This window comes from Bubalus bubalis, chromosome 20 (assembly GCF_019923935.1).
Source record: "Bubalus bubalis isolate 160015118507 breed Murrah chromosome 20, NDDB_SH_1, whole genome shotgun sequence".
Classification (NCBI taxonomy): Eukaryota; Metazoa; Chordata; class Mammalia; order Artiodactyla; family Bovidae; genus Bubalus; species Bubalus bubalis.
In genome coordinates this window covers 12,324,976-12,337,785 of record NC_059176.1, presented here as the reverse complement: position 1 = coordinate 12,337,785, position 12,810 = coordinate 12,324,976, and the positions used below count along the sequence as shown (strand labels likewise).

Below are 12,810 nucleotides of genomic sequence, written 5' to 3'. Positions count from 1 at the left end.
CTCTTTCAGAATTTCCCACGGTTGATTGTGATCCACACAGTCAAAGGCTTTGGCATAGTCAGTAAAGCAGAAATAGATGTTTTTCTGGAACTCTCTTGCTTTTTCCATGATCCAGTGGATGTTGGCAATTTGATCTCTGGTTCCTCTGCCTTTTCTAAAACCAGCTTGAACATTAGGAAGTTCACGGTTCACATATTGCTGAAGCCTGGCTTGGAGAATTTTGAGCATTCATTTACTAGCATGTGAGATGAGTGCAATTGTGCAGTAGTTTGAGCATTCTTTGGCATTGCCTTTCTTTGGGATTGGAATGAACACTGACCTTTTCCAGTCCTGTGGCCACTGCTGAGTTTTCCAAATTTGCTGGCATATTGAGTGCAGCACTTTCACAGCATCATCTTTCAGGATTTGAAATAGCTCAACTGGAATTCCATCACCTCCACTAGCTTTGTTTGTAGTGATGTTTTCTAAGGCCCACTTGACTTCACATTTCAGGATGTCTGGCTCTAGGTCAGTGATCACACCATCGTGATTATCTGGGACATGAAGATCTTTTTTGTACAGTTCTTCTGTGTATTCTTGCCACCTCTTCTTGATATCTTCTGCTTCTGTTATTGAAAAGCAGAGATATTACTTTGCCAACAAAGGCCCGACTAGTCAAGGCTATGGCTTTTCCTGTGGTCATGTATGGATGTGAGAGTTGGACTGTGAAGAAAGCTGAGCACCGAAGAATTGATGCTTTTGAACTGTGGTGTTGGAGAAGACTCTTGACAGTCCCTTGGACTGCAAGGAGATCCAACCAGTCCATCCTAAAGGAGATCAGTCCTGGGTGTTCATTAGAGGGACTGAGGCTGAAGCTGAAACTCCAATACTTTGGCCACCTCATGCGCAGAGTTGACTCATTGGAAAGGACCCTGAGGCTGGGAGGGATTGGGGGCAGGAGGAGAAGGGGACGACAGAGGATGAGATGGCTGGATGGCATCACTGACTCGATGGACGTGAATTTGAGTGAACTCCGGGAGTTGGTGATGGACAGAGAGGCCTGGTGTGCTCCAATTCATGGGGTTACAAAGAGTCAGACACGACTGAGCGACTGAACTGAACTGAACATAGTATAACCTACATAACCAAAAGCTCTTTGGAGCTTAATCTCTAAGGAGTTCCTGAGATTAAAAACTTTCTGAACCACTAATATAACTATGAGCAATTTGCTGAAATTTTCCTTGCCTCAGTTTCTTCATCTGTAAATGAGTATAATAACAATGCCTACCTTATAGGTGTATAGGAAGATTTAGAGAGTTAATACTTTGTGTAGTGTTTAGAGGAAGTTCCAGGCACATAAACAGGTGCTTTAGAAAGGTTAAATACTACTACTGCTACTAATTATAATATCAATAATAACTACTACCATCATCACTTTATGAGAGAGAGGCAGTTCCCAGAAAAGAAAGGTTTACAGACTATGCCATGTGTCAACAACATTGGAACCCCAAAATAAAAAGTATCAGAGAAAATTGTATGAAAATGTCTGGGATTTTATGCTAAGGCAAGTACTACAGAAGAAGGCTTCCCTAGTGGCTCAGACAGGAAAGAATCTGCCTTCAGTGCTGGAGACCTGGGACTGATTCTTGGGTCGGGAAGTAGGGCATAGCAACCGACTCCAGTATTCTTGCCTGGGAAATTCCATGGAGAGAAGAGCCTGGCTCTTCACAAAATTTGATGCGTTGTGTTTTAATTTTAATTCAGTTGAAAATCTTTTCTAATTTCCCTTGTGGTTTCTTCTTTGACTAATGGGTCACTCAGAAGTGTATTGTTCAATTTCTAAATATTCTAGGAGTTTTTTCAGATACCCTTTTGGTTTTGATTTCCAATTTAATCCCATTGTTGTTAACTCATACCATGTATGAGTTCAATCCTTTCAAACTATTGTGACTTATTTTATAATACTGTGCTGTGCTAAGTCTCTTCAGTCATATCCAACTCGGTACCATCCTATGGACTGTGGCCCGCCAGGTTCCTCTGTCCATGGGATTCTCCAGGTAAGAGTACTGGAGTAGGTTGCTGTGCCCTCCTCCAGGGGGATCTTCCTGATCCAGGGACTGAACCCGCGTCTCTAAGCCTGCACTGGCAGGCAGGCTGTTTACCACTGGGATACATAGGCTACCACGATTCTTCTAAAAATTCCCTTTCATTTTTCTTTCTACTTTATTCACATAGTACAAATTTTTTTTTCAGCTCTTCAGAAAACTGCATTCAGTGGTGTCTTGAGCTTTCTGTCTTTTGCCCCTTCTGTTTCCTCCTGATTCTGCATTACAAGAATTTAAAGGGATAGTTCTGACACCTCCTCTTCCCCCATCTTGAAGGGTGAGGGAGAAGAAAAAAAACTGAGTAGGCAAAACTCAAGTCCTCCTTGGCCCATAGAGGGAGAGAAATATCTGGGAAGAATTATACATTAGCACCCCTCCTCCAGCTGTGCTCTCCCATAATCTCATGGCTACAAACAGGTGACCAATATTTACAGGTGCCATCGTGCATTCATTCCCTCTCTTCACAATCTAATGTCTCCCTAGTTGTCCGTTTCTACTGTGTTGCAGAGGGTGTTCTCCCCAGACAGTGTCTTTAGGTGGGAAGGAAAAGAGAGCAGGGAGACATGAGCATTCATTATTCGTGCATTCAACAAATATTTATTGGGTACTTACTGTGTGTGAGGTGCTTCTTGGGGTGCTTTGGGGTGAGCAAGTCAGACAAGCCTACTCTTATAATGCTCACCTCTTAGTGAATGAGATACACAATTACCATGTGCAGATGGTCCTTATGGGCCATACATAACGCAGAGAAGGGGAAAGAGAGCCATGGGAAATGGGTAAGTGGCCGGCTCAGTCACCAAGAAGAATGAAATTTTGTCATTTGCAGAAACATGGATGGATATTATATTGTAATATAATTGTAATGCTCATTGTAATACATTAGCATGCTAAATGACACACCCACAAGCACCATGACAGTTCTGAGGCAGGTTCTAGAAGACCAAAAAGTGAATGGTGGCTCACCCAGTTCCTGGTAATCCCCGCCCCTTCTTTGAAATAGTTGGGATAATCCTCCTACTCACTAGCTTATGAAGTTACCAGTCCATAAAAAGTAACTACAAGGTCCGCTCTCACCTTCCGAGACAGATCTTATTCTGTCTATGGAATGTGTATCTCTGCTTTCACTTTACTATGACTTGTTCTTGAATGCTTTCCTGCCAGAAGCCAAGGACCTGCATTTGGTGGCCCATCCTAGGAACTAGCCCAAGACTTGGAACATGCTCATCCTTTCATGTCTCATGCTCCTGCAACTTCCTTACAAATATTATTAATAAATTTACTTCTTATAACTTTGCCTCTTGCAGAATTCCTTTTGTGCTGAGATGTAAAAAACCTCAGCTTCATTAAGTCCTGAGATGAGTTGTATGGTTTCTGTTGGAGGATTATGGGTTTGAGTCCCATCTAAGATGTGTGGTTATATATTGAGAAAGGATTCCTACAATAAATACAATGAACATCTGTTACCATACACAGTTACAAAATTTTTTCTTGTGATAATTTTTAAGAACTAAATTTTTTTTTTAGAACTAAAAATTTTTAATGAGATCTTTTTGCACTCTTTTTTTTTTTTTTTACTAAATGCAATAGACTGAATGTTTACATTCCCTCCACATTCATATGTTGAAGTCCTAATTTCCAAAGTGATGAGGTGTAGCCTCTGGGAGAAGATTAGGTTAAGAGCAGGGGTCAGGGCTTCCCTGGTGGCTCAGAGGTTAAAGCGTGTGCCTCTAATCTGGGAGACCTGTGTTCGATCCCTGGGTCAGGAAGATCCCCTGGAGAAGGAAATGGCAACCCACTCCAGTATTCTTGCCTGGAGAATCCCATGGATGGAGGAGCCTGGTGGGCTACAGTCCATGGGGTCTCAAAGAGTCGGACACAACTGAGCTACTTAACTTTCGCTTTCAGACACTAGTGAATGGGATTACTGTCTTACATAATAAAGAGACCACAGACAGCTCTCTTGATCCTTCATCTCTTGTGAAGAGAAGACAGACTAGAGAAAATAGAGGGAAGGACATAAATAACACACAGAAGTAGATCTCCCAGAGGTTAAGAAAGATCCAAGTCTTCAAGTTGAAAAGTCTCACCCACTGCTGATTTGTATGAATGAAGAAAGAACCTTATCTAGCCATAACGTGGAGACACTTAACAAGCCCAAATACAAAAAGATTCCAAGAAAAAAAAAAAAAAGAGGCTACGTCAGAGGAATAAGAATTATATTAGATCACACTTAGCAGTTACACTAGCTGCTAGAAAACAAGGGAATAATGCCTTTAAAATTCCTTTAAAATGCTAGAAAACAAGGAAATAATTTTGAGTCTAGCATTGTATACCCAGCCAAATTAGCAATTAAGTGAAGAGCAAAATATTTCTTGGACTTTTATGGATTGAAGAAACATATTACTCACAGACCCTTCCTGAAAGAATTGCTTAAGGAATTGAAATAAGAATGAAACAAAAAAATAGGAAGCAAAATGAAATAGGAATCCAAAAAGAGGAAGAAATCAGGTAGTAGAAACGAGCAAATCAAAAGAAACCCTAGAATGCTAGTTTCACAATAAGCCTAAAAATGAAATACTGTGAAGAAACTAAATCATCTTAGGGAGTAGGCAAGGGTTCTTATATTATTAAATTTGAAAATCACAATATACCATTTTTCCTTCAAGAATTTCCACAGTTACATCACCGTCTTTACTGGATCCAAACACTCAATTTGATCCTGCCATGATTATTTTTAGATACTCGTTCTTGATTTTAATTTGGGGAATTAAATTATCGACAATGCATAGGAAATGTAATTAACATTAGAAAACAGAGTATAAACGTTATAAATTCCACCAAGAGAAGTGATGGCACGTAGAGAGATATGGTAGGGAGGAATGAAAGATAAAGGTAAGTTAAGTCTAGCTGTGTTCACTATGCTTTAGCTTGTATGCATAGTTGCTCAGTTGTGTTCGACTCTTTGTGATCCCATGGACTGTAGACCACCAAGCTCCTCTGTCCATGGGGATTCTGCAGGCAAGAATACTGGAGTGGGTTGCCATGCCCTCCTCCAGGGGATCTTCCCAACCCAGGGATCAAACCCAGGTATCCTGCATTGGGATAATCACCATGGTGTGATCACTGACCTAGAGCCAGACATCCTGGAATGTGAAGTCAAGTGGGCCTTAGAAAGCATCACTACGAACAAAGCTAGTGGAGGTGATGGAATTCCAGTTGAGCTATTCCAAATCCTGAAAGATGATGCTGTGAAAGTGCTGCACTCAATATGCCAGCAAATTTGGAAAACTCAGCAGTGGCCACAGGACTGGAAAAGGTCAGTGTTCATTCCAATCCCAAAGAAAGGCAATGCCAAAGAATGCTCAAACTACTGCACAATTGCACTCATCTCACACGCTAGTAAAATAATGCTCAAAATTCTCCAAGCCAGGCTTTAGCGGTACATGAATCGTGAACTTCCAGATGAACAAGTTGGTTTTAGAAAAGGCAGAGGAACCAGAGATGAAATTGCCGACATCTGCTGGATCATGGAAAAAGCAAGAGAGTTCCAGAAAAACATCTATTTCTGCTTTATTGACTATGCCAAAGCCTTTGACTGTGTGGACCACAATAAACTGTGGAAAATTCTGAAAGAGATGGGAATACCAGACCACCTGATCTGCCTCTTGAGAAACCTGTATGCAGGTCAGGAAGCAACAGTTAGAACTGGACATGGAACAACAGACTGGTTCCAATTGGGAAAGGAGTATGTCAAGGCTGTATATTGTCACCCTGCTTATTTAACTTGTATGCAGAGTACATCATGAGAAACGCTGGACTGGAAGAAGCACAAGCTGGAATCAAGATTGCTGAGAGAAATATCAATAACCTCAGATATGTAGATGACACCACCCTTATGGCAGAAAGTGAAGAGGAACTAAAGCCTCTTGATGAAAGTGAAAGAGGAGAGTGAAAAAGCTGGCTTAAAGCTCAACATTCAGAAAACGAAGATCATGGCATCTGGTCCCATCACTTCATGGCAGATAGAAGGGGAAACAGTGGAAACAGTGTCAGACTTTATTTTTTGGGGGGGGGCTCCAAAATCACTACAGATGGTGATTGCAGCCATGAAATTAAAAGGCGCTTACACCTTGGAAGGAAAGTTATGACCAACCTAGATAGCATATTGAAAAGCAGAGATATTACTTTGCCAACAAAGGCTCGACTAGTCAAGGCTATGATTTTTCCAGTGGTCGTGTATGGATGTGAGAGTTGGACTGTGAAGAAAGCTGAGCATTAAAGAATTGATGCTTTTGAACTGTGGTGTTGGAGAAGACTCTTGACAGTCCCTTGGGCTGCAAGGAGATCCAACCAGTTCATCCTAAAGGAGATCAGTCCTGGGTGTTCATTGGAGGGACTGAGGCTGAAGTGGAAACTCCAATACTTTGGCCACCTCATGCACAGAGTTGACTCATTGGAAAAGACCCTGAGGCTGGGAGGGATTGAGGGCAGGAGGAGAAGGGGAGGACAGAGGATGAGATGGCTGGATGGCATCACTGATTCGATGGACATGAATTTGAGTGAACTCCGGGAGTTGGTGATGGACAGGGAGGCCTGGGTTGCAAAGAGTCGGACACGACTGATCCACTGAACTGAATTGAACTGATCTCGCATTGGAGGCGAATTCTTTACTGTCTGATCCCCACCCAACAGAAATCGAGATACTGTGCGCCGTGGGGTTAGGAAGTTAGGCAGGGCGGGTAGGGGAGAGAGCGGTGTGGCATGCGTAGGAAGCAGGGCCTAGGAGCATAGGGATGGTGCTACGCGAGGAGCGTAGGTGGACTGAGGCAGCGGGTAAGTGCGTAAGGTCTGGGCTCAGCAGGGCGCTGAGCGGAAGGGGCGTGTCAGGGGCGGGGCTTATCAGGGAGCGGGGAGTAGTATGCCCCCCCACCTCCTGTGTCCCCAGAACATGCGCAGACGATTCTACTGCCGTGTTTTGAGACTCGCGAGGTCCGACCGCGAGTCGCCTCGCTTCACCTCACGTCTCCTCACCGCGCTTCGCGTCTACGCCTGGCTTCGCAGCACCGGACGAATCATGCCGCGCATGCCCGTGCTCTGCGTGTTTCCCCGCCGCCGTGTGACCCTGCTGCTCCTGATGCCTGGCCTGCGCATGGCCCACTTGGAGCCTCCGCGCCACCGCCCGGTGTCGACCGTCGTGAGTTGGGGCCCATTCTCCCGGGCGGCGAAGGCGGGACGCGGCGGGCGGAAGCGCGTGGCTTAGGCGGGAGCGCCCCGACGGGTGGAGGCGAGGAGGACGCGGCCGCTCTTCGGGTGGGAGGCTTGGGTGGTCCGGAGGGCTCGGAGGCCGCTGGGGAGCGGAGGCGCCGTCGTGCTGAGGGCGCTGGGGTTGGGCCTGAGGCGCCAGGAAGCGGGGACCTCGAGGAGCGCGAGGGCCTCAGAGAACCGGACCTTCGTTGTCGGTACCGTTTTGGGTGCGAAGTTCGAGGGGCAGAGCCGTCGTTGCACCTCAGAACATCTCCCACTTTGATAGCGCCCTAAATTGCCGAGACCTAGCATTTCCCTAAAATGTGGGAAATCTGGGGGCAGTGTCTAGCTTCCAGATTTCAAAGGTCAGAACGGGGGCACCAGGAGGAGGAAAATGAGTTTTCCTTAGAAATTTCTACTGGGTCACTTAGGAAGGGAGTTCTGCTTTTTAGGTGCCACCGGGCCCCCAGGTCGAGGACCACAGCCAAACTCCTCAGAACGTTTGAAGCCGTTTTCCACTCCGGAAGCCGCCCTCCTAACAGCGCTGTTGGTATCTTGTTCCAGGAGGTGGCTATTGCACTCGTGGTGTTTTTCACCGCCTTCTTAACCCCACGTGGGTACGTGCTGAGCAGCCTGGACCAGTTCAGAAGAGAGTAGTGCAAGAAGATGTGGAGCAGCTCTTAACGTCCAGCAACTTTCAGAAAACGCTGTGGACTCTTTAAATGAGTAAAAGTGCTTAATTGAGTTGATGGTGCAACCATTGTGGGTGTTCACTTTCCTGACCATATGCTTATGGTACACATTTTGCACTTTTTTAGTATGGTGCATTAGAGAAAGAGTGCGCAGTCATTTAAAAATGTTAAATAAAACTGAGAAACTTGTTTATGCTTGGTATTATGTGTGATCACAAGTTTTTCCTAAACATCGTGAAAGCTGATGAAATCTACTGAATTAAAATACGGTTGACCTTTGAAAGGTGGGAAGGGAAGGGAAGGATTGGGGGGAGGCAGAAGTGGAGGGGAGCAGGGGAATTAGACTGCTGATCCTTTATGCAGTCGGAATTTCAAAGGTAACTTTACAGTCTGCTCTCCAGTATCAGCGGTTCCATATTCAAGGAGTCGACCAACGTCGGATCCTGTAGTACATAGCATCCTGTATGTAGTACATATTTACTGGGGGGGAAAAAAAAAAAGCTTCACATGTTGCACTTTCCATGGTGGTCCAGTGTTTAAGGTTCCTGGAATTCCAATGCAGGGGTGCAGTTTACCCCTGGTCTCTGAACTAGGATCCCACATGCGGCCACAAAAAAAATCCCATATAAGTGGACCTGTATTGTTCAGGGGCTAATTGTACAATAATGAGAACTTTAATGAATGATCAGTCTTACTGAACTTTTTTCTTCTCTGACTTGAGCTTTATGAGCTTTATGTTCTAATGTATGCGTCCACATACTCCAAATAATAGCAAAGGACTGGCCTACGTTTATGCTAGCTGGGAAAGAATATTGAACATAGGAGTCTTTAACATAAAACTGGAGCACTTAATTTTATGAACCACTTACTTCACACGTATTTATTGAGTATTCTCATGGAATAATGCTATAGGAAAACGGTAGCTCATTTTGGTGAACAGACTGAAATGGTAGCTCATTTTGGAGAACGGACTATTGCCCTGTCTTGTTAGTTAATTTTACATGCATAAAGGTGTCACTTTCAAAGTATAGTTGATTCTTGTTACTTGGGTAGTTTTATTCTGTAGTCACTGTGAATGCTGAATTAGCAAATACTGAAGCACTGCTCCTAGGGGGAATATAGGCTTAGGTTTTTGTGAGCCTCTGGTCACAATATATTAATATTTCGCCACCTATCAATATATATTGGGCTTCCCAGGTGGCGCTAGGACTAAAGAACCTGCCTCCCTATGCAGGAGGTGCAAGAGATGTGAGTTCTATCCCTGGGTAGGACAGATTCCCTAGAGTAGGGAATGGCAGCTCACTCGAGTGTTCTTGCCTGGAAAATGGCATAGAGGATCCTGGCTGGCTTTGGTCTATGGGGCCACAAAGAGTGGGGCACAACTGAGCGACTGAACACTTTGTCAGCGTATAACCTTATATGTCTTTCTGTTTAAGGATACCTTAGTTTTAATCTAATTTTTTTTAATTAATTTTTTTCAAGTATAGTTGATTTATAGTGTGTTCATTGCTGTACAGCAAAGTGCTTCAGTTATATATATATATACATTCATTTTCATGTTCGTTTTCATTGTGGTTTATCACAGTATATTAGTTCTCTGTACTATACATTGTTGCTGCTCCTGCTAAGTCGCTTCAGTCGTGTCCGACTCTGTGCGACCCCATAGACAGTAGTCCACTGGGCTCCCCCGTCCCTGGGATTCTCCAGGCAAGAACACGAGTGGGTTGCCATTTCCTTCTCCAATTCATGAAAATGACAAGTGAAAGTGAAGTCCCTCAGACCCCATGGATTGCAGCCTACCAGGCTCCTCCGACCATGGGATTTTCCAGGCGCGAGTACTGGAGTGTGTTGCCATTGCCTTCTCCCACTATAAACTATATTTTTATAAAAATATAAAAAATATAAAAAATGTGATGCTAGGTAGATCATGGCAAGGATGCTTGTTTACAATAATGAGTCAAAACAGGAAGGTAGAACATAGCCTTGTTTGACGTTAGCATTGAGCAATTCAAATTTTTCACCACCCTGGCATGTCTGTAAATGTGAAAGTGTTGTGAGTATTGATTTGGGGATTGCAAATCAATTTTAGAAAGTAGGGTTTGCAAATATGGACTCTACAAATAATGTGAATCAAGTGGAATTTCTTGGAGGAGGTCTTGCTCCTATTTGTGAAATGTTTGAGGAATTTTTATTTTGAAATTTTAAGAATTTACAGTACATTCTTTTGGGAAGGATTAGTGTGTAGAATGAGCTTCCCAGGTGGTGCTGGTGATAAAAGAGCCTTCCTGCCCATGTGGGAGACTTAAGAGATGTGGGTTCAATATCTGGGTTGGGAAGATCCCTTGGAGAAGGAAATGGCAACCCACTCCACAATTCTTGCCTGGAGAATCCCAAGGACAGAGGAGCCTGGCAGGCTACGGTCCATAGGGTTGAAAATAGGCACAACTGAAGTGACTTTGCATGCACGCACAAAGTGTGTAGAAACTTTTCGTTTCTTCAGATTAAATTTTTGTGGAATAGTTTAAAATGTGAGTTTGGGGAATAAATGAAGTAGTTCAACTTGATTTAAAAGTGAAATTTGCCAATAAACTAATGATTTTCTTGGTGAGACAGCCAGTTAGTTGTAACATATTTGACAGTGATATCATTGAACTTTATCAATAGAATTTTATCTATATCAATAGAACTTTCACTGTTTCTTAGATGAGTACTCTATTGGCTAACATCTAGTAGGTATAAAGTTCTGGTATTTGATAAAATAGCTAATCATCAGCATATAGATACAATGCCTATCTATTTCATCTCCATAGCCAGATTTAAAATTTCTCGAGGAAGTGTGAGGTATGACAATTTTTTAATCCTTAGATGTGGCATAGTGGATAAATAAAAATATTTACTCTTTGATCAAAAGACTTAAATTGGTCCTTCAATACACAAGCATTTGGTGAGCATGTGGTCTGTAGATAGGAAAGCAGTTCTTACTGTTTTTCTAACATTTAGCTCAATACCTGGCACATGTTCTGAGCTCTTTTTTTTGTTTTAAATATATCTGTTGAATGGTTAAACTGCTGATATGACAAATAGGGTTCATCTCTTTTGGCAAATTCAGCCTTTTCTAGTAGTGGCTGTGTGTAATTCTGTGTTAAGGAAGATTATAGAAGAAATGGAATAATTTTAGTCAACAGTATAAGTAAAATGTAGCATTTATATTGACTAAGCTTGTCAGTTTTTCCTTGATAGGTTTTGGCAAATTTATAGAAATTATAAGTTCAGGTCTTTAGACAGGGACTTATAAAACATTTGTAATGTTTATAAGCATGATGAACACAATATTTGTAAGCATGATAAATACAATATTTGTGGCAAATATTTGTATCAAAGATTTTTACAAGAAAGGTTGATAATTATGAAATACTTTTATTCTGAAAGATTGAGGTAAGCCATTTTTCAATACAGAAAAACCATTTTCTGCAAAGTTCCATTTATTTTTAAAGTTCTGTTGCTATGGCAAGTTGCTGAATTTGGGTAAATCGTTTTACTTCTGGAAGGCTGTTTCCTTTTCTGAAAAATGAACAGGTTGACCTAGACCAGTGATTTTTAACTTTTTGCTTTATTCAAATTAATATGTCATTGAAAGATTCTCTGGCCTGCTGTGTAAGCAAGGCATTAAAATTTTTTTTGAACAGTAACCTAAGGTTATTCAGAATTAAACTTTATAAATCAAGTATTGATTAAAATTTATCCTGTGTATAATTTATGCACATATGCATAAACATGTACATTCAATACGATGTTTGAGTAGGCCCATCATGGGGAAAATCACTTCTATAATGTCATACTCATTTAGTCAGCCTACACTTTTCTCAGCTTTCTTACTTCATTGTTCTCACCACACTTTTACTTGGCCTCATTTGGACTTCTACTCCATTCTCTTCTGTGAGGAACCTGCTGTTTTTCCTTTTTTACTTATCCAGCCTTTCCACCTTACCCACTCTGATTTAAGTGTTCTATTGCCAATATCTTTAACTTTGCCATTCTATCTTTTTGTTCTTTTGCCCTCCAAAATACAAATCCTGTATCAGTCTTAGTTCCCCGATTTTGGCTTGGGCAAGAGCTGCAAGGGAATCAAAGAGTTGCACTATTACTGCTATTAGAAATTCACTGTCTCCAGACTTATAAGCCTGCAGTGCTTCTTGAAATTCCTTTCTCTTTTTCTTTACTTTTTATGATAGTGGCCATTTTTAAACTTCAAGTTGGTGAGATGCTATACCACCTACTTCCCTGGTCTAGTAGCTGAGACTCCACATTCCCAGTGCAGGGGGCCCAGTTTCCATCCCTGGTCAGGGAACTAGATCCCACATGCCAAAGCTTAGAGTTTGCATGCTGCAACTAAAAATCTCACATGCTGCAATTGAGATTAGGTACAGCCTAAATAAATGTTTATCCTTTAAAAAAATTAAATCTCATGTTATCTCCATTTAGCACATTAGCCTCCTACTTAATCTCAGTGGACTACCTCATCGCCGGCTTCACAGAGAAAGTTGAAATGAATCCTTAATTTTTGCCTGAAAGTGAAAGTGTAATCTCTCAGCCCTGTCTGACTCTTTGTGATCTCATGGACTGTAGACCACCAGCTCCTCTGTCCATAGAATTCTCTAGGCAATAATACTGAAGTGGATTGCCATTCCTTTCACCAGGGGATTTTCCCAATCTAGGGACTGAACCTGGGTCTCCTGCATTGCAGGCAGATTCTTTACCGTCTGAGTCACCAGGGAAGCCCAGTTTTTGCC

At 42.4% G+C, this 12,810-nt stretch overlaps 1 protein-coding gene across 2 annotated transcripts; it reads left to right on the top strand.

Moving 5' to 3' along the window:
* The first annotated feature begins 6,950 nt into the window (after positions 1-6,950).
* On the top strand, positions 6,951-8,219 carry LOC102398834 (cytochrome c oxidase subunit 8C, mitochondrial). Of its 2 annotated transcripts, none has more exons than XM_044932768.1 (2): positions 6,951-7,278; positions 7,781-7,919. In XM_044932768.1, the coding sequence occupies exons 1-2, from the start codon at positions 7,003-7,005 to the stop codon at positions 7,832-7,834; spliced, it is 330 nt and encodes a 109-aa protein (XP_044788703.1). In that variant the 5' UTR covers positions 6,951-7,002; the 3' UTR covers positions 7,835-7,919. The 2 variants fall into 2 exon arrangements, with proteins under 2 accessions (XP_044788703.1, XP_025127017.1); XM_025271232.2 differs by having other exon boundaries at positions 6,971-7,278; positions 7,893-8,219.
* The last annotated feature ends 4,591 nt before the right edge of the window (positions 8,220-12,810 follow it).